General features: G+C 37.0%; 1 protein-coding gene and 1 long non-coding RNA gene across 3 annotated transcripts in view; both read right to left on the bottom strand.

Moving 5' to 3' along the window:
• Window positions 1-27,912, bottom strand: part of LOC133220028 (uncharacterized) — a 901,957-nt gene that overhangs the window by 622,208 nt on the left and 251,837 nt on the right. The window lies entirely within an intron of this gene.
• The window catches only part of KLHL1 (kelch like family member 1), a 195,855-nt gene that overhangs the window by 115,644 nt on the left and 52,299 nt on the right, over window positions 1-27,912 (bottom strand). Inside the window, exons 2-3 of the mRNA XM_061367773.1 lie at window positions 13,406-13,588; window positions 3,423-3,559 (exon numbers count right to left, since the gene is read on the bottom strand). Of these exons, the coding sequence (XP_061223757.1) occupies window positions 3,423-3,559; window positions 13,406-13,588 (320 nt within the window). The remainder of the gene's footprint in view (window positions 1-3,422; window positions 3,560-13,405; window positions 13,589-27,912) is intronic.

Genomic DNA, 27,912 nt, shown 5'->3' with positions numbered 1-27,912 from the left:
TGGAACTGAAAGGTCTGGTATTGGTGCAGGATGCTTTCATCTTTAGTAAGACGTTTCATAGATATTTTACACTACTTTAACTACTATTTCATTTTTTTCTATGGCTCATACACATGAAATAATTTCACTAGATTAAAAAAAAATATAAACCTGACTGAATTACAGTTATTATAATGAGAAAATAGTTCCCTTTTTAAAATCACACCTAAGACGTTTTCCCCAGGGAAAAACTCCTAACAGCAGCAAATATATGTGAAATTAACTTACTTTTTTTTTATCCCCTTGAGTTAAGAAGGTAGTGACAAAAAAAATATTAAGTAGAAGAAGAGTGAATACTTGTCTATCTGTCAGAATGGTTTGCTGTTCCTGGGATAAAAGAATGAAGAGCTAAACTGGTCACACACATGAGTTGCTGAAACCTTTTCCACATACTGTGCAGTCAGTAACTGGAAAGCGGCAGTTGAATTCTCCACATATTCTGTCTAGACTATGTAGGCTTCAGATTACAGATTAAAAGGCTGAATGGGAATTTCTGTTGGCTGCTAACCTGCAATGTATCAGAAGAGTGGATATTTCCTTCACTTTTCAGTGTTCCACTTGCTCACATCAATGTATCACAAAGAAGAAAGTAAACTGACTCAAAAGAAAAGGGGACATGAACTAGTCTAGTGGTAAATAAGGAATCAGAGGGCAAGAAAAGAGATAAGAAACTATGAAGACAGATAAATCATGAGGGATGGTGGAAAGAAAATGGAAAAAATGTTTCAGGGGATAGGTTTTGATCCAGCAAAGCACATGGGAAAACAATTATTATCCCATGAGCAACAATTTTCTTTAATTTCAATAAACTGAAGACGTCTGGGACGATGTTCTAGTAATCCCCTTATCACCTGTGAGTTATTGCTGAATTGTCTGTAGCACTTCTGAATGCTCTTGACTTCTATACAAGGATGGCTACTACATTCATTATGAGCCTGTGCATCCAGGCTATACCCAAGGTTTGTTAGAGAGATTATTAGTTGGATTTGGCTAAAACTCCCAGGATTAATACAGATAATAGTGCTCTAGTGCCTGCAAATATTCCCTAGCCCTGTTTAATTTACTAGCATAACCGTAGCTAGGAAATTTAGGAGTCTGATAAAAAAAAAATGATGCAGAGAAAAGGAATAGAGAAAGAAATAGTCTGAGAAAGAAATAATCTAACATTAATTTCCAAAGATAAGGACACAAACTGAAAATAAATCAGGATAAATCAGAATAAGTCTGGACAAAAAACCAGATGGAGCTGAATTGCAGGATAAACACCAGAATGGCCCATGGCACCCAATACATGTTGTCTTTTAGCATGCAAATTGGACTCCTGTTTCCTGAATCTCATCACTCTTCTCTTGTTAGCAAGTATTTGTGAAATTTAAAATGCAAACTTAAGACACTTTTAGAGTCTTATTTGGTCTCAAAAGTGGGTCAGAAATAAAAAGATAATGGTGTATTGGCACTCCACGTGAGAGAAATTAGAAAACCTTTGTTAACATTTCAGGTTCTAATTCTTCAGGGTACCATTATGATAGCTCATAAATGTGGCCATTTTTAAGGTTTGGATTTTATGTGACAGTTTAATTGAGAGAACATATGCAAATGCAAAAGGTAAATTAGAAACACTGGAATTATATGACCTGTGTGGTTTCTTTTCCCCCATTCATGAAGGCTGGATCTTATTTAGCTAACACCAAGAAGGAGCCTCCAAGAATTGCTACTCATATAATAAACAGAGTACATTATAGGATATAGTAAAATATTAAGGAGCATAAAGCACCTGAAAATCTTAATCTTTTGCAGAAAAGGAGGAAGTTTGCTTTTTCTAGATTTTCATTACCTCATCCTTATCGCAAATAACCAGGAAAGTTCTGAGACAGCTTCATTCATATTGAAAATAGTTAAGTATTTTGTTTCCTTCTGTATCTCCTTCATTTCTTAATCTACACTTACATGCTAGCTTTTGTTGTCAAACTGTGCTGTGTGTTTGCACGTGATCTTTTAGTGAAAACTGAAGCAGAAGAACCAGACAGTGCTGTATTTCCACAGTTCTGTCCCAACACTGTCCCTCATCTTCCTCATGCCTCCTCTGCCTTTTGCCTTCCTCTTATAGAATGGTGTAACATTAGCAGTAAGGTCTTCTGCTATTCTGTGCCAAGGTATTCGTGATTTCTGCCCTGGTATTCCTTTTATACTCACACCTAGCAATGATATTGTATCCTTCTCATACTAGATTAAAAAAAAAAAAAAGTAACGTTCTTCAAATCATGGATACCTAATTTGAAACCCTCTGGATGATGTACATTCACAAATAGCAAAACCTCAATTGAAGGGAGTAGACACTACCCTTTGACATGTAGGATACTATATAAATGAAGATGGTCTGACACTTCTGGAAACTGAATCTCTCAGACATGATTCTCAAAATGAGCTTTGTTAACTTTATGTTTATTTGCAGTTTAAAATGGTAAAGTTATCAAAGTCATAAAATAAACAGCTCGTAGCCTGATTAAATATTTCTAAGCAGACTCAACTTATTGATTAAATTAGTATGTGTATTTAGAGAGGATTAAAACTGCAGGACATGGGGAAGCCATTTAAAATTGAAGGTGAAATCAAATATTCAATAAATGTATTATTTTTTGTTAATATAATTAATTTGCTGATGTATTTTAGGAAAAAATAAGAAACAGCATATATTTTATACTTACGTGATTTATATGCAAGGGGAGGAAACTTCAGACTACAAATGTTATTGTTGACATTTTCCCTTCTTTAATTACTTTATTTTGTAATTTTAGTATTCTTTCATTTCAATGCACTTCAGACACATTGTATATAACAGATTGTTTAAGAAGGATAAAAACAAAATCTATTATTCATTAAAATGTAATAACTATTCAGAAGGAAGTTATGAGTTATTAACTCTGAGTTATGAGTTATTCATAAGTTTACATTACACAACAGAGTACCAGACTGTAACAGGAAATTAAAGAGACAACATCCAACTCATAATAAAACATTTTTAAATGTTTCATTATTTTAAAATATTTATATAATTATTTAAACTGAAAAAAATACTGAAATAGTAATATAGGGGTATTCTTCAAAAAATACCACTGTACTCTGGTCTAAGTATTTGAAAACAAAGAAAAATATATCATTTTCTAGACTGTCTTCTTATACTTACCGAACCTGACATATTTAACAGTTTGCAGGTGAAAGATAAAAAATCCAAATTCTACCCTAGAAATGGTAAGTGTTCTGATTGATTGAGATTAAAAAGAAAAACATATTTAGAACATAAATATAATTGTGTATAATATACGTATATGTAATTCAAATAAACAACTTTCTATATAGGAAGTATAATATATGCAGCGAAATACCTGTATATGCAAACTGGACAAGATCCCACAGTGCATTGGGGTCTATACCTTCCATTTTGATCTCTTCTTGCTTGGCTTCACAAACATCACTTGTAAACATGGCAGCAAAGTAGTCAGAGACAGAACTAAGGACAAGTCTGCAAAAATGTTAGAAACTGGTTGTCATTTACATTGTCATGTATTAAAAACCTCATATTAAAAAAAGCCCTCAATTTTAAAAAATATAAAACATATTTTCATAGTAATTACAAATTACCAAGAGCAATATATTATTAATTCATGTAGGCAGCCAAATACAGGATGAAATTTAATTCTAATTTGTTTTTGCTTCCTGTGATATGAACCAAGTAGCATATTAGCATATGACTATAAAACAGACACAGAAATTAGTGTTCAATCTTTCTGATAATTTTCCAATCATGCAAATGTTCCAATTGTTAACAAGATAATCTCTCAGTTACAGAGACAACGTATTGCTGAAAAACATTTTGTACTCCAGAAGTACTCAGCATTGTTTTTTAAAGTTCTGTTTATTAAAAAAATTGTTAACAGTACGTGACTTTGCTAAAGTCTTTAGCCTTCAGTAAAACTGTTTCATAATTTAACATGTTATTCATTAAAACATGCAAACAGACAAAATCCTCAGCACTGTGTAATGCAATGTTTTTGTTAGGAAACTTTTCCAAAGGAAAATAATTTCACAATACTTAAAAAAGTGATGACTTGTTCAGGGATCTGATTTACATAAATCAAAACCACAGCAAGTATCAAGTATGATTGGCATTACTGGGACCCTAAGCTAAGACATTATTCTAAATGCCATCTATAGTAATATTATGGTTTTGTTAGGAGTGAATATTCACAGGTGATCTTCAGCTAGATCTGTGGTACAAGTTGCTACTTATCAGCCACTGTGGTAATTAATTGTTTTTTTCTCTCTTAGCACATCCAATAGCAAAGTAAATATGAAAGTTAGAATTGGCTGCACAACTTTACAGTGCTTTAAGATACTATATTTTACCTGCAAGCAGAGCAGCTTGAAAGTGTATGTCTGATCTTTACTCTGACACAAATCATGGATGATGGCAAATTATCCACTTCAATGGAATCAATGAAATCAATGAATCAATGGAATATAGCCGAAGAGTTAACTCATTTCAAGACAAACTTTTACCTTAAGAAGTGCTTCACAGGCTGAAATGAAGGGAAAAGAACTCGCTAATTACACTTAATTCCGAAAGGTGACACCTTTTGTCACCTTTCAGAATTGACACCTTAATTGTGCTCCAGTGTTAAAATGGAAAGTGAAAAGCGAGAAATCAAAGCAATCATTTAATTTGTTATGATCATCTGCTTTTTTCATAGCCAAGAAGGCTCAAAAAAGCCCTAAATCTTGGTTTAAAGGCATGTTTAAAGGTCAGGTGTCTCAAGATGTCACCTTTCTCAACTACTGAGAATACATAATAAACTCTTTCAACCTTGAGAATCATGGCATGTAACTCCTGGCTTAAAATGAGTTTGTGGTCTTAGAAAGATTTTTCTCCAGATTAAAGGACTTCTTCATCTTTAATAAAGCTAAATTCAGCCTCATGTATTTCTGATTTATTTTATAATACAGAATATAAGTGATTCCAGTTGTGACTTTTTTTATCCTGTGATACATTTTGTTTGTTTTGTTACAGTATATCTGCTTGCATTTTTCACAACTTTTTTCTCTGTCTTTCCCCACCCCCAGAGGGATGGGGAGGAAGGTGGGGGGGAGTGAGAGAGCACCTGCGTGGTTCTGGCTTGCCGGCTGGGCTTAAACTATGACATTCTCATACACCTTTGATACAGAACTCTCTTAACAATGTTGGTGTATTTATTAATTGAAAGAAGCAAACAAAAAAACCAAATCTTGATCATTTCTTCAAGCAAGCTCTTAACAATATTTTACCACCTAGTAGAATCTCACGTTACTTGGACTGAAAACTCCTAGGCATAACAGAACTTTTTCCCAAAGATATTATGCCAGCTCATATAGAAGCTGAACATTCATTGTTTTTAAATGCAATTTGTTGCTCTGTAGAGGACACCAGCTGACACTGGGTGTCTTTACTAATAATGGTGCTCTACAGATCTCCTCACAGGAGGCAAGCATTTACTGTATATAGGAGGCATGATTTCCATTAGCAAACCATATACTAAGCTATAGTCATGCATGGACTTGAAAAAAATAAAATAAGAAAATAAGGAAGTAGACACTGGTTGCCATTCCAGAACAATTTTGGCCGTACAAACAAAACTAACATCTTTCCTGAGTAAAATACATCAAAAAGCAAGCTGTAAAACAGAACAACTGTGATTACACCACATAGTGATTGCCTTTCCTGATGACTGTGGTACTCATCCCTCACCATTTTACTCAATACAGACAAAGCTATAACAGCCTTGCAAAAATATACGGCGAATTTAATCCAGAACATAGACTATTACTTGCTCAGTATCAAAGATCATTAGGAAAAAATTATGTCTAGACAAAATAATTTTTTTTTTGACACTAGTTATTGCCCACAAACTTTAAATTGGCATCTCCTATCTCAGAATTCTAATCTGTAGCTAATTGGGATCACTCAGTTTTATCCTGTCCATAACTTGGAGTCAGATGTCTTTTTTTTTTTTTTTTAATTCAGTTTTTCTTACACACACACTATTACAATTGGCTTTAATAGACACAAAGTAGAAAATGATGTAATTTTAGCACAAATGACACCACAATGTCATTTGTACTAAATGACAGCACAAACCCAAATCTTCCTGTTCTGTACTTACTAACAGACTGTGTAAAACTAAGTGTGTTTGCTGTAAAGTTATTGGTACCTTGGTGAATTTTGCTTGTTGAGATCTCCACTCAGTTTTTATCCATGGCAATGTATTTGTTTTGTAACATTTTTGTTTTATTTTTCATAATCTGTTAATTCTGTTCTTTAGAGTCATTTCATTTTAATTAGGATCAAGCTGAATGTGTAACATCCATTCCCTATTGAAGAATTTGCCACTATAGGTACATTCTACTTCCACCTGTAATCTAGTCAGCATTTTACATATAGAATTGTCATCTACCTTTCTTCCTTTGCAGTAAAGACACTGAAAAGTTGATCTGGGCTTGTTACTGCTGTAACTGCCTCCATCATCTGAATTTATAAGTATGTAAGGAAAGCAACAAAATAGATCATGAATTATTTTTGTTCATTCTTGTCAGTGAGTATATAACAGTTAATGAGAATTGTCTCATACTTTCCGCTTGTAACTCTCAATATTGATGGTTTGTCCTGTCTGCTTATCTTATCTTGAGAAAAAATGAACAGAATTACACAATAAAGTTGTGTTTTTTTTTCTCTGACCATCTGAGCAGTATTTACAAACTAACCTATTTGTAAAAAAAACCCTGGTTTAGAGCAATCACATAATAACAACAACATCAACAATAAAGAATCGCCAAATGAGGAACCAACACCCCGCCCCAAGCCCACAGACAGGCAGATGGAATTTTGAAGAGCTGATTAAGCCTGAAACAAGCAAGTTTCCTTTGTGTCTTAACTTAAACATAGTTTTCTTCCATTTTAATCTATTATACAATGCATAGCTGAGAGTATGTGATACTACCAATCTTCACTAAGTGATGTTCCCTCTTTGCCATGAAGACCATGACTTTTGTGTTTACATTCTCTTCTTTGTTCCATTTTTTTTTATTTTCTTTTAATTCTTAATCCATATCCCAGACATTTAAGTATAAATACATTAAGTGGCTCTTTATCATTTCAGCAGTACAAAACGAAATGCAAACGTACATGTCATTATATCTCTTAAATTGCCACGATGTTTTTGGGAATGTTACACAGATCCAACATTATTTCCACCAAACACACAGTATCTACCACAGCTTTAATTTTTCTCAAGACCACAAGTAATGCATGTATCATAGCTACCAGACTTGATAACAAAGTCCATTTTCCAAAACACTGTGGCAGTGTCACTTTTTGTCCATGTGTCAATGTGTCATATTTGAAGCTATCTGCTTCTGCAAGCTGTATGTTGAACTCTGTGCTCTTTTGAACCAGGAGAAAGATGGAAGGGGAAAAAAAAAAAAGAAAAAGGAAAAAAATATTAATGTAGGCAAATTTTTCAATATTTGGGAATGAGCAAAAATCGTGATGATTACCAAAAAGTGGTGAAGATGAAAGCTGATGAAGGTGTCACAAATACAAAGCAGAGCTCAGTATTTTTATCCGCAAGTAACCCCACATATTTATGTATAGCATACACACTTGAACGTAGAAAGACACTATCAACTTCAATCCCCTATTTGCTGGGTTAACGATTTTATTTATTCACTGTAATTCCACAAGGAAAAGAGGAAACAAAGCTTGCAGGAGAAGGAAAAATTAAATTGTAGCTCATTTGAACTATGAGGAGAAATGTCAGAAACACAGGGATTAGATTTGATGGAAGTAGAGATCTGTGAAGTTGTTAGAATAAGCGACTGCTTAAGTATGTAGATCTTTTTGAGGTCCTCTTATCATCATTTTATTCTGAAGCCCCTTTATGCAAAATGATACAATAAAGCAGAATTCTTAATTTATCATCACAACTTATTCCTCCATAGAGCTCAGTTTGGTGAAATCCTTGTGTGTTATCTTTAACCCCTTTTTTTTAATGGCAGTCTGACAGGTCTTCATGACCCAAGTTACTCTTGGATGTCCTCCTTTGTCATTCTATCATCTACCTGTTTTTTTTTTTTGGTTTATGTTTATATTCTATGCCACTTGTCTCCCTATCCCCTCTTAAAAGAAGAAAAAAAAATAAAAATCACCATCTTAGTCACCCTCCTCTGCACACACTCCAATAGTTAGATGTCCTTCTCATATTAAGGCACCCAAAACTGCACACAGTACTCAAAGTGAGGTTGTGCCAGTACAGTATAGGGTGGGACAATCACCTCCCTCGACTTTCTAAGATATGCTATGACCAGGGGAAGAGTGTGAGGAGGAAGAAGTGGCAGAGACAATGTGTGATGAAACTACCATAACCCCTGTTCCCCACCCTTCTTCACTGCTAATAAGGAGGAGGTAGATGAGATGGAATGGAAGATGAGCCTGAGAAGAAGGGAGGGGTGTTTATAGTTCCTGTCTATCCTACTTTGCTTTTAACTGGCATTACATTAAATTAATTCCCCCCACGTCTGTTCTGAACTTGATGGTAACTGGTAAGCCATCTCCCTGTCCTTATCTCAACCAATGAGCTTTTCCATCTTATTACCATCCCCTTGTCCTGCTGAGGTGGCTGAGTGATGGACTGGCTTGGTAGACACCTGGCAACTAGCCAAGGTCAACACATCACAGTCAGACACAGGTCTTCAGGTAACATAAGCTATAGATCTCCATTGATTACAGTGAGGTTAAACACATGGCCATATCAAAACCAAATCTTACTTGGACAACCAACCTTAAAATCTCAGAAATGATCAAAACTCAAGACCCATTTCTGCATGAGCAAAATCTTGAACTGGTACATACTGAATGATGTGAACTTAAGATCTGTTATGTCTGAAAAAGGTACAAATAAAACCAGAAGAGTTCCTTGTGGAGATCACAGAAATTCCTCTGAAAATATTAATGTCAGTATCAGGAAATATTCTTTATTGACTACTCCTTCTTCTTAAAAAAAAAATATGTAAAAACAGGAGTTATCAATCAAGGTTAATATTAAAAGCTTGTCTAAATTGCATCTCTGCTTTCCCTCTGATAGCAGGAATTTCTGTTGTTCTTGCCATTCTGTCCCAGCCATATTATTTTACCAATTTTGTTTTAAACTCATGGTTGGTAGGTTGTGGTAAACATCAGTTTAGATGCAGTGTTTGAAACGGGAAGTTCCTCAAACCTTAATTACAGATATCTGGTAGTGATACATAGGGCAGATGTATTACTTCTACTGTGTGCTTTCCATATGAATCTGTTACTGATTAATGCAAGAAAACAAGCCGAATCTTAGGACTACACACTTTTCCTTTTACCTCTTTTACCCACTGCCTTTCAACTGTCTTTCCTTCTCTATCTGGTTCTTAATCCTTTCATCTCTCCTTTCAGCTTAACTTCCTACATTAATTTTTTCCACTTTATTGATACTTTTTTTTTTCTTAAACATCTTCTCTCTATAGTAGTGCTCAAAATACAGTGAAAAAGATGGCCCTTCCCCCTACAGAACTGGAAAGGAGACCATAAATTAGTTTGTGGAAAGAGTTTTATTAAATTTATCTGAATTATAGTATATAAAAGCTGTACTACTTTACAGCTGAGCATCCAAAAAAAGTCATCAGCAGAATTTATGACAAAAAATTTAAATTTTGTTTTGAAAGACAGATTTTCACTTTTCATACAAACATTTGTAGAAAGATTAGCCACCCTAATGCATTTCTTTGTTCTATATGTAAATGATAATTTTCTTATCGATCTGTGCTAGTTTTCCCATCACACTAAGAATCCCCTCTGATCCCTGGGTATCAGAAAGAATATAAATGTCTATGTATCTTTGATAGTAAGATAAATCAGAAAATGAAGGAACTCATTTCTCATTATAAACTCAAGTATACTTGACAATACTGAAACATCAACAACAGTAGGTTTCTCCGTTACTTTTCATTCACAATCTTGGTCTCTCACTAAGTGCAATGAAAATCAGAATCACAACCTGAGGATGTAACTCTTCACCTATATTTTTTGCATTTTGTGCTTTTATTGAATTTTCTGTTTTATTGCAATTCCACCTCTGTTATATGGGAGTGTTTTGTTTTAATTGAATAGGGGTAGGTAAATTGTATGCTTATATCAATTTATTATTTTTTTTCTCCTACATCACTGAGTTCCTGTATTGCTTTATGCACCATTCCTAGTAAACAACTTATGGCTTAAACCTTAGTCTGACTTTAGCATTGCCTATAATATATACTTCTTGGCTGGAAGTTTTAATGAACTCTAGTGTAAATCAAAAAAGGTCTATCTTTCATTTGTATTGACTTTGGCTGGTTTTGGCATTTTTGATGTTTATTCAGCAGCTGTAGAATATAATATTTCAAATACAGCATTTAAAAACCAATGCCATCCAAGTTAGTTTTCTTCAAGCAAATAATCAAATTATTTGTGGCAAATATGTATTTTTAATTTCATGTTGACCTATGGATTATTGCTTGATGAAGAATTTTTTTTTTACCTTGGAAATAATTACTGCCCTGATCATGTCACTATCGTTCTGAATAACATTTACTTCCCAATGGTTTTCTGTTTCAGATGACATCTACTAGCTGCAGTCTAGTTAGATTTCTAGATATAACTGCATTTGGCTGATTGTATCTTGAATAAAAAAGGAAGTGTCAATTATAGTGGGTTGGCTTTATTAATTTGCTTGTTTTGTAACAGCAATGCCTGAGTTCCTTCTATTCCAGGTACTGTAAAGCTGCAATGTCTGAAAGAGATTACAGTCTAAATGAGAGGTACAGAAAATTAGAAAAATATATACAGCATGCATCTCCAAAGTGAGTGGAGAAACTATAAATGCCATGTTCATAATATTTTAAAATTAGAGCTATGGCACAGCAGTAACTTCTCCTCTAGAGAATAAGTTATTTAAACAGATCACCAAAGGACATAATCAAAATATGTGATTAGAGAAGAGGGGAAAAAAGGAGCTAATGCTACTAGCAATGACATTTTTTATAATTTTTAATTTTTTTTTTTTTTTTTAGCATGATTTGCCTTCAGGTCTTTTAGGTCCCTGTGCCCAGTGGCAGGATCTGTGGGGTGTCACTCATAATAGAAGATGTACTTAGGATGCAGTTAAATGAACTGGACATACACAGGTCCTTGGGACCAGAGAGGATAAGTTCAAGGACCAATGGTTGAGGGAGCTCAATAATGTTATTGAAAGACCACTCTCTCTTTAACAGATCATGATAATTACAGGAGATTTCTGAAGACTGGAAAGATCAATTTCCGTGTCATTCTCAAGAAGGAATATATGGGTAAATACACACTGGATGTATCTTATAATTTTTTTCAGAAAGAATGAGAATATTGTTTTTCCTTCTTGACATTTACTTGGCCTATTTTTGCTTTTCACATTTTTCAACACAGTTAAAAAAAATAAAATTTCAATGTCTGAATCCACATTCTTAAACTACATTCAGAAAAAAAAATACTTCTTAGATACATAGAAATATTCCACAATTGGTATTATTTTCCCTGTTTAATATGGATGACATAAACTGGCAGTAATATACTGGCATGTAACATTAGACACCAATTACAAAGCCTTAGGTTATTATCCCTCCCGTTTTCTTTTTGTTGGGAGGCACTTTAAGGCATATCTTGCAGCTCTGGAACACTGAAAATGCAGATGGACAGAAGGACTGTAGCTTAATATTATTCCCTCTGTACTTGCTATACACATAAAGGAAAGATGTTGGTGATTTAGATAAAAATGGCATCAGACCACAATTATCAGGGGTGCATAAAGTGCCAGATGCATGATACATTTAACAGCAGAAAAAGTCTTGAACACAGGAATTGTGTTAGTTGCCAAGTCAGTGGGAAGAAGCTACTGGGGACTTAGCTGGCATCTAAGTGTAATTATCATCTGAGTATGTGAACGCAAGGAAGAAATAGGAATGGCAGCTCTTAGAAAACAAGGGAGTAGAAACAGTCTTAAAAATAAAAAGTGCTGAAAGAAGAGGACAAAGATTTCTATGTTTATTACAGCTATTAATCTGAAACCAAGCTGTTTCCTGTGTGCTGCAAACTACCTAGATCAATCCGTTGCTGCTTGTAAAGTGGAATTATTCTCTCATTTATTATAATCACTGGGGCAGTTTAAATATTTTAATTAAGGTTTCTGTCTGGTTTTACTTTATAGTATTTGAAAAACAACTTTGGATTTGCCGTCTTACATATTGCATCTTTTTAGTTATTATTATGGGAGTTGGAATATAAAATAGTCAACTTTTCTGTAAAACGGAAAAAGAATAGTCTCTGTGTCCATCTTCACTTATGCCAGAAAGAATTTTGTAAGGTCCAAGTTACTGGGATGACTTTACAGTGTTTCTCTACATCATAAAGTTAATTTTATTTTTTTATTTTTTTTGTTTCTGTGCTAGGGAACCATAGTCTGCGCTGAGTTTATTAGCTCAGCAGAGAAAGCAGGGCACAAGCAGCAATAGGTCACCCTTACTTTGCAGCATTATGTAGAGTTTAAATGCAAAAAATCCTGCTCGCCTGGAAACTCAGAAGTAATCTCTATTTTAATCTAAACTCTAGGATTGGATTTTTATTTGCATGCACTAAATAAAGTCTATAGGTAAGACCAAAATCTCAATGAAGAATAACTTTTAAGCTCTAATTACAATCCCAAACCAAGCATATTTTCATATATATAGTGACTTCTTTAATACCAGGTAATCTTATAGAATTTAAAAAAATAAAATGTTATAATAATTTTTATACTAATAATTATCATTAAAAGTAATTAAGATATTTTTTAGTCGATACAAAGGTACAGATCATAGGAAGTCTGTATTCGGTATTATTCTACTCTAAGTGTCTGAGAGAATGACTGATCAGAGTATTATAATCTAATGCTAAAATGACGCTGTGATCAAGTGTAGCTGCACAGCATCTCATTTCAGAAATTTCTATTCTCACACATGAATAACATTACTGCAGGGAGAAATGTTTGGCACACTCATGGTAAGTTTGATAGTTGAGTGCTTCTTGAATTTTTGAAATCTGTTCAAAAGAAAGGAACCAACTTTAGAGGCCCGTGCAGCCACTTAAACTTGTGGTGTTTAAAGCAAGAAGAAAGCAGGCATAAGAGGCCACAGAAAACACTCTTCTAAGACATAAGCAAACCCAAAACATTTACTTTCATAGTTTCAGTATCTTATGCATATGCCCTACCTATGTGCAGGTATCTTGCGATTCCCAGCAATCAGGATAACATCACAGAGTTGCTGCTGCTTCAGATAGCTCTCCATCTTTCTGAAGGTTTGCTCTGCATGGTGAACAGCTTGGTAGAATTCCTCAGAGCTACATGAATCCATGTCACAATGCGGTGGCAAGGGGTGGCTGGATCCTGACAGTCTGTAAACCACAAGAGAAAGTCCATAAGACGTGACCAAACTTCATCACAGGCTTCCAGAATCTGATATATGTAAACAATGCATCCTTCCTACTTTTCACCACTAGAAGTACAAGATAGAAAAATCTCACTGCATTAGGAGGGACAACTGAAGTTGTAAGTCTGTTAACACCGAAATGTTGGTGCTTTTTAGCATAGACATGGAAGTAATCTATTTCTTTATTCTTTGATAAAATTATTCAAAATATAAATATGAGCAACCTAATCTAGTGGAAAGTGTCCCTGTCTATGGCTCAGTGGTTGGAACTAGGCAGTCTTTAGGGTCTCTTCCAACTTGTTGTGGTTTGTCCAGCTGGCAACCCAGAACCATGCAGCCGCTCGCTCCCTCCCTACTCCCTTCGTCCCCCTGCTCCTGAAGAGATAGGGAGGAGAATTGAAAGAATGTAACTGCCACGGGTTGAGATAAGAACAGTCCAGTAACGAAGGTATAACACAAACCACTACTGTTACCACCAATAATAATGATGGTAAGGGAAATAACAAGGGAAGAGAGTATAACCGCTCACCACCTGCCGACCGATAACCACCCCGACACGAGCAACGATCTAGCCCTTCCAGGTAACTGCCCCCAGTTTATATATTGGGCATGATGTGCTGTGGCATGGAATACCTCTTTTGCTAGCTTGGGTCATGTGTCCTGTCTCTGCTTCCTCCCAGCTTCCCCTCCTACCTGGCAGAGCATGAGACTCAGAAAGCACTTGGTCAGGGTAAACATCGGTTAGCAACAACTAAAAACATCAGTGTTATCGGCGCTGTTCCCAGTCCGAAAGTCAAAACCACAGCACTGCACCAGCTACTAAGGAAGAAAATGACTGCTACTGCTGAAACCAGGACACAACCCAAACTATTCCATGATTCTATGATTTTATGAACTAGAGAAAGCAATTGTATCTTCCCACTGATTCTAAGAGTGTAGTTCACTTCTTCAAATTCACATTCATTTTACACCACCTGGGAAAGAAAATTAAAAATCTAACTGACTTAACTGGTAATCAATTGGGAATATATTCTTAATGATAGATTACATACTTTTAACCAAAGATGCATTAGTACAAAGTGAATTTAGCCTACAAAGAGAATGATGTCTGTAATTAAAAAAAAAAAAAAAAAAAGGGCGGGGGGGGGGAAATAGAAACACAAGAAAAATTTAATTATTTCCTCATCATATAGCCATATATTCTTAGTTAAAATTTACTTAATTCAGTGTTTCAAGTTCAGACTTTTACTGAAAATAAGGAAACGTGTCAGGAAGTACTAGCCCTTGAGGAAACTTATGCTAGCATTTCCAAATAATTTACAACACAGATAATAACCTCTTCTTTATGAATATGTCATGAGATTATTTCAAATGAAAGCCATATGGTTTTATATGTCTTGTAGTGCTAAAAAATTAAGAATTTCATATATGAAGCTGACTATTTTTTTACTTCAACTAGATATATATGAAACAGATTACATAATGAAAGAGCAAAGGGGAACATATATTAGTCCAGCATATGAAACAATATTATCAATTAATTCAAACCAATGTGATTATTTTATATATTCTATCAAAATATAAAGGAGCAGATAAGAAATTTTTATACTTTATGGCAATAATAGTTTCATTGCATGAGGTTCATTACATTCAGTAGATAGTATGTTGTAAGAATTATATCAATAGACCTATAATAGATCCAACCTGCACTCCTGGTGGTAGAAAAATTGTAAAGTGCATTAATATAATAAATAATTAAATTAATTAATTAGATATTTAATAATAATTTTTAATATCAGTTATTAAAAATAAATAATGTATTGTATTGACTCTTGGTAGATTATAGTACAGTTCAGGAAACAGTATTTGTTTCTGATATATGCTAGTGGTTTACTTTTGAATTAGTTTTTGTCCAAAAAGTATTCCACATGATCTCCTACAGTCATTGTACAAAGGTCTACAGGTTTAAGAAGGAAAGGCTGGCCCATCTTTCTGTCATAGTAATTACTAGGCCTCACAGAATTCCTTTAAAGTAGCTGGAAGCCTGCATAATGAAATATGGCCTGCAGATAATTTTACAGAGAACCAACAGAGTTATCTTTGTATCTCACCCCACCATCTATTCTGTGTCACATGCTGGCACTAATTATTTAAGAGATTGAGTTACCTTTTAAAATTATTACCCACAGTAGCTTCACTTGCATAACATTAAATTGGATTCTGAGATATCATCAGCTGGCTTATATTGATCAGTATTGCCATTTGTATGTTGGTAATACAATAGTGTAGGAAATTAAACTGGCAAAACTTTATTAACCATGATTCCTCAACACAAACAGTTATGTATTACTGATTTAGAAAAGAACATTTCTCTAATCCTGCTATACTCGATCTTGTTACATTATTAAGTATATTATGCTAGGTATCTCTTGCAAACTTCTTCTAAAGGATAAAACAAACATCATCTGCTCATGTGTTCCTATCCCGTCTGGAGTACGAACCATGTTGATCAGAAATCCAAGTTTATTTTGGTATCTTTGGATGATCAACAAATGCTTTCACAAATAAACTGTAATGATGCAGCAAAGCTCATTAGTATGGGTAGTAGGTAGATATTTCAGGCTTTTTCTTTCTTTTTTTTTTCCTCACTTTGATGACAGCCCTATGCAGACTTTTTTAGTTTTATTGCTGAAGAATTAGAATTACAAGTCATTTACAAGAAATAAATCCGTGCCTAATAAATGAGGTTTCTAGGGTCAAATAGACTCATTTCTTCTCTTCCTCCAGGGAGTTTAGACGTGACAACAACAGCAATTCTGAAAACCAAAAATAACAGGAATGAGCAGATCTGAATGAATTCATATTGTTTGTTAATTCAGAATTTAGGCCTAAGTCAGTTTACATTTGAACAGATAGGGTAATAATCCTGTCTCTTCTTGGCTATTCAAAACATGCTACTCTTTTCAGGTCAGAAAAAGAGAAGTACCCTGACTGAATTTATGTCAGTTCTATTATGTTAGATTGGGTTGCAATGAGCTTAGTCTATTTTGTTCTTGAGTCATTAGACAGTGTTTGCCACAGATTTTGCCCTCTTTCCTGTTTGCCATTTATAAACAACACTCAAACTCAGCAGTATATCTGTAAATTAGCAAGTCATTAAATAACTACTCAAAAGCAAGCCCCAAAGGCTCAGCACATTTAAATTATTACCCTGAAAACTAGCAAGCAATAAGCTTAGTAGAAGACAGTAAGTTAATCTTTTATTTCTTTTCTAAGAAAGCACAGATAAAAAGCCTGCTAGTTATCCTGTTCAGGAGGTACGTTTTTTTCACTACAAATGCTGTCCGCTTAATCAATGCTTTAAATGCAGTCAGCAGCACGTTAAAGTAGGAATTAGTTAAAGAGAATCATCCAGCAAATGCCACTTGCTTTCTAACAGTTCATGAAACCCATGTATAAGTACTTATGGCCAATTAGTGATATAAAAATAAACCTTTCTCTTTGCATATGTTGTTGATTATGTTCTGCAGGAACTCCAACACAAATTCACCTGAAGATTCCCTGATTCTTTCAAAACCCTTTTCAGTACTCGTGTACCTCAAAATCCAGTAATCATTGCACAGGACAGATTCCAGATGAGTTTTTTCCATAATATTTCTCAGTTGGCATATGCAAAAAAACCTGAGTTTAGTGTGGGAATTTGAAACATTCAGGAGCTAGTCAGACTAGGCTATTTTTTATCTTTAAATGACTCAATCAATAGTACAGAAATAAGGAAACAGGATTACAATAATGACACTGAAGGGTGATAAGAATAAGAAAACTAAAAGGCTCACAGAAATTATCAGCATTGAAAATAACCAATAATCTCAAGTGTTTCTTTATTAAATGGCAAACTTGGGTGCATAGCACATTAAAAAAAAAAAAAAAAAAAGAGGAAAGAAATTCACTTCAGCAACATTGTGCAGACTAATTTTCAGTTTCAAGAACTCAAAAGAGAAATGCTTTACAAGAGCCCAAAGGTGTTGATGAGAAAATTCAGACTTTGAGCCTTTATGGATCTTAAACCCATGTAAACAGAAATAGAAGCTTAACACTTAGGATCAACAGCATCTGATTCCATGGTGATTCTCCTTTCCTAGAAAAAGGGCTTTGATTTGAACAAGGGTGCTGTTCTCTAATCACCCTTTACTTGCTCCAAATGTCTTTGAAAAAAGAAAAGGTAAAACAGCAGTAAAATCCCAGTAAAGTGTTCTGATTCTTCCCACAATTTAACAACCCTTTAAGTACTCATATTAGGTCACTGTAAGTAATGGCAACTGTACACAGAAAATTATAAGGAAAAGGCAATCCGACCAATGGTCTCCTAGGGACACCTTAAAAACCTTCAACCTTTTCATCCCAGATAAGATTTATTTAGGTATAAATGGGGGTTTTGTGGCAAGATAAACAGAGATTAATCCTCAGAATGTATTTTGGGCAGACTAGTTGATACCCTACGATTAGGTAGGTATCTGATTTGCCATGCCGTGTACCTCGTGCAGTTGGTCACATTTATTGCTAGTAAGACCATACTACTCAGACTTGATTTTTGCTCATTGACTTTACACACTAATAAGCTTTAATATAAAGTGTAAAGAAATGAAATGCCTTAGCTTACAGTAATGCTGTTGGACAGTTAAAGAGAAAATGCCAGAAAAAAAGGGATCACACATACAGGTTTAGCCACCTGTATCTCTTTTCTTAGGAAATGGGAAAGTAATTAGTAAAACTGCCATTCTTGAGCTGCAAAGGTTCAGAAACAGCAATAGCAAACAACATTACATAAAACTAAAATAAGTTTCAAAAGGAAACTAAACTTACTTTGAAATATAGTTGAAAGAATTTATATGACTTGAAACTATACTGCATTTCTTTGAGTAAACAGAGGCTTAGATTTAGACATTTCTCCAGTCTGAAAATGGTATACAGAGAGATGCAGAAAATAGCAGAATTGTATCACTGTAGAAAGCAGAGTACTTTATAGGCTACTTAGGTATTTTACATACTCAAATTGAAATACTTTTCTCCTACATTCCACTGAAGCCCTGGCGCCAAATAAATAACACTTTAATCAGAAAATGTCATATCATGTCATTGTTACTCAAATAGTAAATCGTGTTATGTTCGACTTTTTTCAATTTTCACTTATCCAAGATTAATTATGCAAAATGATCCAAAACCCATTCAATGCAATTCAGTGCATCATCATCATGGCTTGACTTCGCGAACGAAGATTTGGGAAGGGCATTTACCCACGCTTACTACAAGCGCGCTGATGACTAAGAAGGCCAACGTGGGATAGGCAAATCTGGCTACAAAAAGCACAGCAGAAGGTCTACTTGGGTGGAACAGGTGGGACACGATTCTTCATGCGTTGTCTTTTCTCCTCGAGACTAGTTCTTCGTGAACTCTCAAAGGAGTCAGCGGCGTTATGTATGGTGTGCCTCCAAGTCTCCCGATTGGAGGCCAAGGTGGACCACTGATGGTAGTCAATATGGCCAAGGCTAAGGTATTGTTTCAGGGAGTCCTTGTATCTCTTCTTTGGGGCACCTCTCTTGCGGCTATCAGTGGCAAGTTCACCGTAAAACACAATCTTGGGGAGGCGGTGATCCTTCATTCTAGAAACGTGCCCTGCCCAGCGCAGCTGCAGTTTCAGCAATGTGGCCTCGATGCTGGTGACCCCTGCCTGTTCGAGGACAGTGACATTAGACACATAGTCAGTCCAATGGATGTTTAGAATTGTACGGAGGCAGCGCTGATGAAAGCATTCCAGGAGTCGCAGGTGATGACGGTAGATGACCCATGATTCAGACCCATATAAAAGAGTAGACAATACAATGACTCTATAGACACTGATCTTTGTACTTTTCTTCAGGTGTTTGTTACACCAGACTCTTTTATGGAGTTTTCCAAAGGCTCTATATGCCTTTGCTATTCTGTTGTCTATCTCTTTGTCGATCGTGGCATCCAAGGAAATGATGCTTCCCAGATAGCTGAACTGCTGAACTGTCTTAAGCTCTGACTCGCCGATGGTAATATGGGGATGGCGATAATCTTCTTGGGGTGCAGGCTGGTAGAGGACTACTGTCTTATTCAAGCTGACTTCCAGCCCAAAAACCTCAGCCGCCTCCGCAAAGCAAGATGTTAAACGCTGCAGAGCTGCTTCTGTGTGGGCAACAAGGGCGGCATCATCAGCAAAGAGCAGTTCACGGACAAGATGGTTTAGGGTCTTAGTGTGGGCCTTCAGTCGCCTTAGATTGAATAGGCTACCATCGGTACGATATCGAATATAAATGCCGTCTTGTTCGTTGAGGTCTGCCGTAGCCCTTTGGAGCATCATGCTGAAGAAGATTGTGAATAAAGTCGGTGCGAGAACACAACCTTGTTTCACACCACTGGTTATTGGGAAGGGCTCAGAGTGTGCATCGCCATACCTGACTTGGCCTTGCTGATCCTCATGTAACAGAATAATCATTTTGAGGAACTTGGGGGGACAACCTAATCGTTCTAAGATCAGCCACAAGCCTTTCCTGCTCACAGTGTCAAAAGCTTTGGTGAGGTCAACGAAAGTTACGTATAACCCCTTATTCTGTTCTCTACACTTTTCTTGCAATTGTCTGAGAACAAATACCATGTCTGTGGTACTTCTATTAGCCCTAAACCACACTGACTTTCAGGTAGAAGTTCTTCTGCGATGGCAGGTACTAGTCTGTTCAATAGTATTCTTGCAAGAATTTTACCAGCAATGGAGAGCAGAGTTATACCACGGTAGTTTGAGCAGTCTGACTTGACACCTTTTTTCTTATACAGAGTGACGATGATTGCATCACGAAAGTCTGACGGTATTTTGCCTTGTTCCCAACAGCACACAACTAGCTCATGAAATTTAGCATGAAGTGCTTGGCCTCCATGCTTCCATATTTCAGGTGGGACTCCGTCAACCCCAGCTGCCTTGCCAGTTTTCACCTGCTGTATGGCCTTAAGAGTCTCTCCCATGGTAGGGGCTAAATCCAATTCGTTTTTCACCAGATGTTGCAGAATGTGCTGGATTCCTTCACCTTGGACTACACGATTAGCACTAAAGAGGGTTTGAAAATGTTCAGACCAACGATTCAGGATGGAGATTTTATCTGTAAGAAGCATTTGGCCATCTGCACCAAGTAAGGGGCTTTGAACCTGGAATGTGGGTCCATATACTGCCTTCAGAGCCTCATAGAATCCTCTGTGGTCACCCAAATCTGCACATAGTTGAGTCTTTTCTGCTAGGTTGACCCATCACTTGTTCTGGATGTCTCTAAGTTTCTGTTGGAGTTTGCTACATGCAAGATTAAAGGCTGCTTTTCTTACATGGCAGAGTGGCTGAGCGAGGTGTGCTTGATGAGCAGATCTCTTTTTTTGTCAGCAATTCCTGTACCTCCTGGTTGCTATCGTCAAACCAGTCTTTGTTTTTCTTGGAGGAGAACCCAATGGATTCTACAGAGGACTGCAGGATGCTGTTTTTGATATGTTGCCAAAGCGCTTCAGGAGAAGGATCTATAAGTTGGTCTTCAAGACTAGTTTGAAGGTTAGCATGAAAGCTGTCCCTCACTGCAGCTATTTGAAGATTATCAACATTGAGCCTCCTCCTTGGAATGCCGCCCCTCTTAGGTTTGGGCTTGAAGTGGAAATTAAGTTTGCAACGCACAAGGCGGTGGTCTGTTTGGCATTCTGCACTAGGCATCACTCTGGTCTGAGACATCACGAATATTTCTCTGGCGCACTAAAACATAATCAATAAGGTGCCAATGTTTAGATCGTGGATGCATCCAGGTTGTCTTCCAGCTGTCTTTCTGCTGGAAGATAGTGTTGGTGATGGTAAGCTGTTGCTCTGCACAGAACTCTAGTAAGAGGTGACCGTTACCATTGCAGCTACCAACACTGTGCTTGCCTAGTACTCCTTTCCAGGCCTCAAAGTTCTTTCCTACTCGGGCGTTGAAGTCACCAAGGATTATGATCTTATCTTCTATAGGAACTTTCTGAGTGAGGTGATGCAGGTCGGAGTAGAATTGTTCTTTTTCTGCAGGGTCAGCTTGCAGAGTTGGAGCATATATGCTGAAAAGAACAACGTGTTGCTTATTGTGTAGTGGAAGACGTAAGGAGATAATACGGTCGGAATGACCTATCGGCAAATTTTCAAGTTTGGAGGCTATGGAGTTTTTAATCATGAAGCCAACTCCAGAAAGATGACTTTCAGTTTTGGGTTTGCCTGACCAGTAGAGTGTATAGCCAGCACCATGTTCTTTGAGGCTACCTTCCTCATGAAGGCGAACTTCACTGAGTGCAGCGATATCGATGTTAAGACGTGACAGTTCATGGGCAATTAGAGCAGAATGGCGCTCAGGACGCCCACTGTTCACTGTATCAAGCATGGTTCTGATGTTCCAACATGCGAGTGTCAATCTGGACACACCTTTGGAGGCAGGTGTATGCCTTGGTCTCTTTGTTTTTAATTGACCGCAATAGAAGATGCCCGTTGGCCGCGGCTAGCCAACCAGGTGGAGGGGGAGATGAGCTTTGGTTAGGCCACCTTTTCTAGGCCTCTCTCCATATGGAGCAAGCAGTGCTGTCCTTGAAAAAGGCTGCTTGGTCATTCAGGATGCTGCCGAACAAGACTGTCATCTCCTGGGTCAGACTTGAGCGACCAATGTCCTGAACCGCCTGCATGCAGGGTTGGGTCTGCGACTTCCAGTGCACCTTATCACCTGCCGTTTCGTCCCTCGCCTGTCGCTGCAGGGCTTTGCAAGTGTGGGTAAACCCTTCGGGCCTGCGCAGTGGATTTATTTTAGGTGAGGCACAGCGTGCGCAGAACTGGCCTCACCCTTTACACCTGAGGTTTATCTGCCAGGGCCTAGCAAGCTTGGACGGTGACAGCAAAGTCCTCAGGTCGTAGGTTTAATTAGAGTATCCTTCTCTTAGATGGATGGCCTTACAGGGCTACACGAGCTCCATCTGCCCGAGTTTGAAGTTGGAGTTGTCCTTCTCCTAGGATGGTTGCCTGAAGGCTAGTGAGCCCATCCTGCCCATGGACACACTTTGTCTGACCCTTCATTTGAGAGCTGACTGGCATGGGAGACCCTACCGGAAGCATAAGCCACCACCAGCATAACTCCCAACTTCACAAGGGCACGCAAGCTCTTTCCCCACGACAAGGGGGTGTCCGTGAAAGAGAATTCAGTGCATATTACTGGCTATATATCTACAGCATATAGTCAAGAAACAAAACATGACCACTTCGTAAGAGAAAAAAATATTGCTTTGCTATTTGTAACTCGTAAAAGCATATAAGAATTATTCCACATGTAAAAATGGAAAGTCTTCACACAATTGTTTATTGAATGCTTAGAAATCAATAACCTGTGAAATTGCACTTACCAAATTAAGACTGTGAAATATCATGGCTTTCATTAGCAACCACATGAAAAATGCAAGAGAGAGAGTTTTATAAAGACTTTAAACTTTTCTTATAGTGACAGCAGGGGTGAAGTTCTGTTTGTGATCAAAAGGTGTGCTTTTCGCTCTGCTACCAGCAATTATATCTGCAAGTAAAGGCTCTGCCCAGAGTTTCAGCAGGTTTTCATAAATTTCTTTTTATGTAGAAGTGCCAGATAAAAAAATAATCACAATATTAAACAGGACTTTTTAGTGACACCAGTTCATCTCAAAGATGCATTATTTCTGTCACAGAGATTCCTTTTCTATGTACAAAAAAAAAAAAAATAAAAAATTACAGAGTCCAGTGTACATTATAAACTCATTGTTCTTGTTCTGTAGATAAATTTGCATAATGCATAATTTACAATGGTGTTCCATCTTAAATATAATTTGTGTATCAAACTGTAATATAACTCATTCTTTGGACACCATAAGGCAAAACTCAGTCACTAGAACACCTGTGTGCCTAGCAAAAATAGGCATTATTGTTCTGCTGTTCCATGTATCTGTGCATATTAAGAATATTACCAGCCTCAAGAAACAAAATATTAGCTACTAGCTTATTGCATGATCTCAGGCATGTTGTTTGATCAACCCTTCAGAAAAATACAAAGGACAGTAACAAGTACTTCTGTAGACAAGAAATATTTTTTTTTTTGTTCAGTAGATGACAGAAAAAAAAAAGTAGAGTTAGAGACAGTTTGTTCAAATAATGATTTTCCTAGGTTACCAATAAAATATACAAAGTAAGGCTTTTGTTTGGCTCAGTTCAAAATACTCACAGTTGGAATTTTTATCTAGAACCCTTCACCTGATAATTATCTAACCTAAGTTACAAGCATAGATCTCTATACTGCCAGTAGTAAGAAATCAACATACATAAAGATTCCACAACCTCCTGAAATACTTTTTGGGTTTTATAACTTTTTAATTTTTTTAATTTTTTTTTAAATAAAAGCTTAAATAAAAATAATTCAATTAATGAACAATTACTGAAAAATCTCATAATTTTGCAAGAAACTTACTGAATTCAGTTAAATTAATAATGAAAGCTTTATCTTCCCTTTAGTCTTCTATGAATTATTTCAGAATTCATTACTGTTATCAATGACATGAGCTTCACCTATGTCCTATGCCCTAAGAACCACTTAAACTGTTGGGAAGTTTTGATTGTTTTTTGTATAATTGTTATTATTTTATTAAGTATTGTGTTCAATTGTTCCTTTAACTTTTTTCACTTTTTCAACTTTTATCCTGCACCGTCTTCCAAACAATTACTTCAGACTTTTCTTATTTCTTCACCTTTTTCTCCACAGTGCAACGTCCAGTCTTAAAAAGTTACCTAATTTTTTGTTTATCCCTCACTAGTATTTCCAGTAGCTGTCTACCAATATTGTGCCTCACCTTCTGTAATTTTGGGTAGGTGGGGTTCCTCTGTAAAGACAAAAATGCATCATTGTAATGCTGTTGTTTGACATACCTAAAATCAGTCTCATAAGCATAAGCTTTTCAAAACCGATTTCAAAATAAATATATTCCTCTTGCAAACTCTATTTCCAATTCCCATCATTTCTTTAAATCTAGCAAAAACTTTCGAAAGAGATCTGATTTTTCAAGTTTCATCATCCTAGTCACACCAGGCTCCTGACAACTATACTATTAATTGTACCACTACAATTCACTGTCACAAGTTAGCAGCCTTCATATTTACTTAACAAATTACACTTAATTTCTCTATCTTTGTCCTACTCTGCCTCTAAACAGTTTTGCTATGAGAGAAAAGATGCTGGCTGGACTGCCCTCTCCCACCCATAGCTAATAGTGCATCCATCACTTTTTCAGCTTTGCATGTCCATGTAGAAAGAATAGTTTGTTCCAGTTGTTCTCGAAAAAGCGAATTATTAACTTACAAGAAAATACAGTTTTTCTAGCTATGTGTAGACATATTTGAATGACTTGGAAACTGATATATTTTCTACATTCATGTTACGAACAGAACTTTTTGTCACACTGAATCTTGCTGTCCGTATTTTTTTGCATCTTGGAGGATATAGGAAACAGACAGGTTATAAGTACAAAGCCCTGCAAACAGATACTAGGTGCATGTATACCTACACTATGAAACAGCCTCCTGGAAGGAGGCAAGACATTCTTCTTGAAAACAGATAGCGGGAAAGATGTCACAGGAGATCTCAATTTGCGAGGCTGCTTCCTTCCCACTGTCAAAAAAAAAAAAAAAAAAAAAAAAAGGAAGTTGCTTTACAGTCTCCCAACCCTTTATGGCAGATGTATGCATAAAAGGAAGACGGACTGCATTTGTCACAGGAAACAAGCATTTGTAATGCATTCACAGTGCATTCATAGTTTAATTACCTAAGTGGCAATGAAGTGGGGAAACACCCTCTCCAATATGAAGACAGATTGCTATCATAAAACTGTGTTAGCACTCTGGCTAAATATTTCCTAGCATATAATAAGTCCACATTTCTAACAACCAAAAATTGAAAAAAGATTATTATGACTCAGGAATTAAAAACTGCAGTCTTAATGTAACCTCTCATGGCTTGACTTCGTGAACAAATATTTGGGAAGGGCTTTACCCACGCTTACTACAGGTGCACTGATGACTAAAAAGGCCAATGTGGGATAGGCAAATCTGGCTACAAAAAGCACAGCAGAAGGTCTCCTTGGGTGGTACAGGTGGGGTTTGATTCTTTCTGCGTTGTCTTTTCTCCTCGAGACTAGTTCTTCATGAGCTCTCACAGGAGTCAATGGCATTATGTATGGTGTGCCTCCAAGTCTCCCGATTGGAGGCCAAGGTGGACCACTGATGGTAGACAATATGGCCAAGGCTAAGGTATTGTTTCAGGGAGTCCTTATATCTCTTCTTTGGGGAACCTCTCTTGCGGCTACTGGTGGCAAGTTCACCGTAAAACACAATCTTGGGGAGGCAGTGATCCTTCATCCTAGAGATGTGCCCTGCCCAGCGCAGCCAATTTCAGTAATATGGCCTCGATGCTGGTGACCCCTGCCTGTTCGAGGACAGTGACATTAGACGTATAGTCGGTCCAATGGATGTTTAGAATTGCACGGAGGCAGTGCTGATGAAAGCGTTCCAGGAGTCACAGGTGATGACGGTAGATGACCCATGATTCAGACCCATATAAAAGAGTAGACAATACAATGGCTCTATAGATACTGATCTTTGTACTTTTCCTCAGGTGTTTATTGCACCAGACTCTCTTACGGAGTTTTCCGAAGGCTCTATGTGCCTTTGCTATTCTGTTGTCTATCTCTTTGTCGATCGTGGCATCCGAGGAAATGATGCTTCCCAGATAGCTGAACTGCTGAACTGTCTTAAGCTCTGACTTGCCAATGGTAATGTGGGGATGACAATAATCTTCTTGGGGTGCAGGCAGGTAGAGGACTACTGTCTTCTTCAAGCTGACTTACAGCCCCAAAACCTCAGCCGCCTCTGCAAAGCAAGATGTTAAATGTTGCAGAGCTGCTTCTGTGTGGGCAACAAGGGCGGCATCATCAGCAAAAAGCAGTTCACAGACAAGATGATTTAGAGTCTTAGTGTGGGCCTTAAGTTGCCTTAGACTGAATAGGCAACCATTGGTATGATATCTAATATAAATGCCATCTTGCTAGTTGAGGTCTGCCGTAGCCCTTTGGAGCATCATGCTGAAGAAGATTGTGAATAAAGTCGGTGCGAGAACGCAACCTTGTTTCACACCACTGGTTATTGGGAAGGGCTCAGAGTGTGCATCGCCATACCTGACTTGGCCTTGCTGATCCTCATGTAACAGGATAATCATTTTGAGGAACTTGGGGGGGACAACCTAATCATTCCAAGATCAGCCACAAGCCTTTTCTACTCACAGTGTCAAAAGCTTTGGTGAGGTCAGCGAAAGTTACATATAACCCCTTATTCTGTTCTCTACACTTTTCTTGCTGGTGTCTGAGAACAAATACCATGTCTGTGGTACTTCTATTAGCCCTGAAGCCACACTGACTTTCAGGTAGAAGTTCTTCTGCGATAGCAGGTACTAGTCTGTTCAACAGTATTCTTGCAAGAATTTTACCAGCAATGGAGAGCAGAGTTATACCACGGTAGCTTGAGCAGTCTGACTTGACACCTTTATTCTTATACAGAGTGACGATCATCATGAAGTCTGACGGTATTTTGCCTTGTTCCCAACAGCACACAACTAGCTCATGAAATTTAGCATGAAGTGCTTGGCCTCCATGCTTCCAGATTTCAGGTGGGACTCTGTCAACCCCAGCTGCCTTGCCAGTTTTCACCTGATGTATGGCCTTAAGAGTCTCTACCATGGTAGGGGCTACATCCAATTTGTTTTTCACCGGATGTTGCAAAATGTGCTGGATTCCTTTGCCTTGGACTACACGATTAGCACTAAAGAGGGTTTGAAAATGTTCAGACCAATGATTCAGAATGGAGATTTTATCTCTAAGAAGCATTTGGCCACCTGCGCTAAGTAAGGGGCTTTGAAACTGAAATGTGAGTCCATATACTGCCTCCAGAGCCTCATAGAATCCTCTGTGGTCACCCAAATCTGCACATAGTTGAGTCTTTTCTGCTAGGTTGACCCACCACTTGTTCTGGATGTCTCTAAGTTTCTGTTGGAGTTTGCTACATGCAAGATTAAAGGCTGCTTTTCTTACATGGCAGAGTGGCTGAGGGAGGTGTGCTTGATGAGCAGATCTCTTTTTTGTCAGCAGTTCCTGTACCTCCTGGTTGCTATTGTCAAA

The sequence above is a fragment of the Neopsephotus bourkii genome, unplaced genomic scaffold, assembly GCF_033783945.1.
Source record: "Neopsephotus bourkii isolate Nb327-2 ecotype Australia unplaced genomic scaffold, CSIRO-AGI_Nbou_v1 NB_1394, whole genome shotgun sequence".
Classification (NCBI taxonomy): Eukaryota; Metazoa; Chordata; class Aves; order Psittaciformes; family Psittacidae; genus Neopsephotus; species Neopsephotus bourkii.
This window is presented reverse-complemented; position numbering and strand designations above follow the sequence as displayed.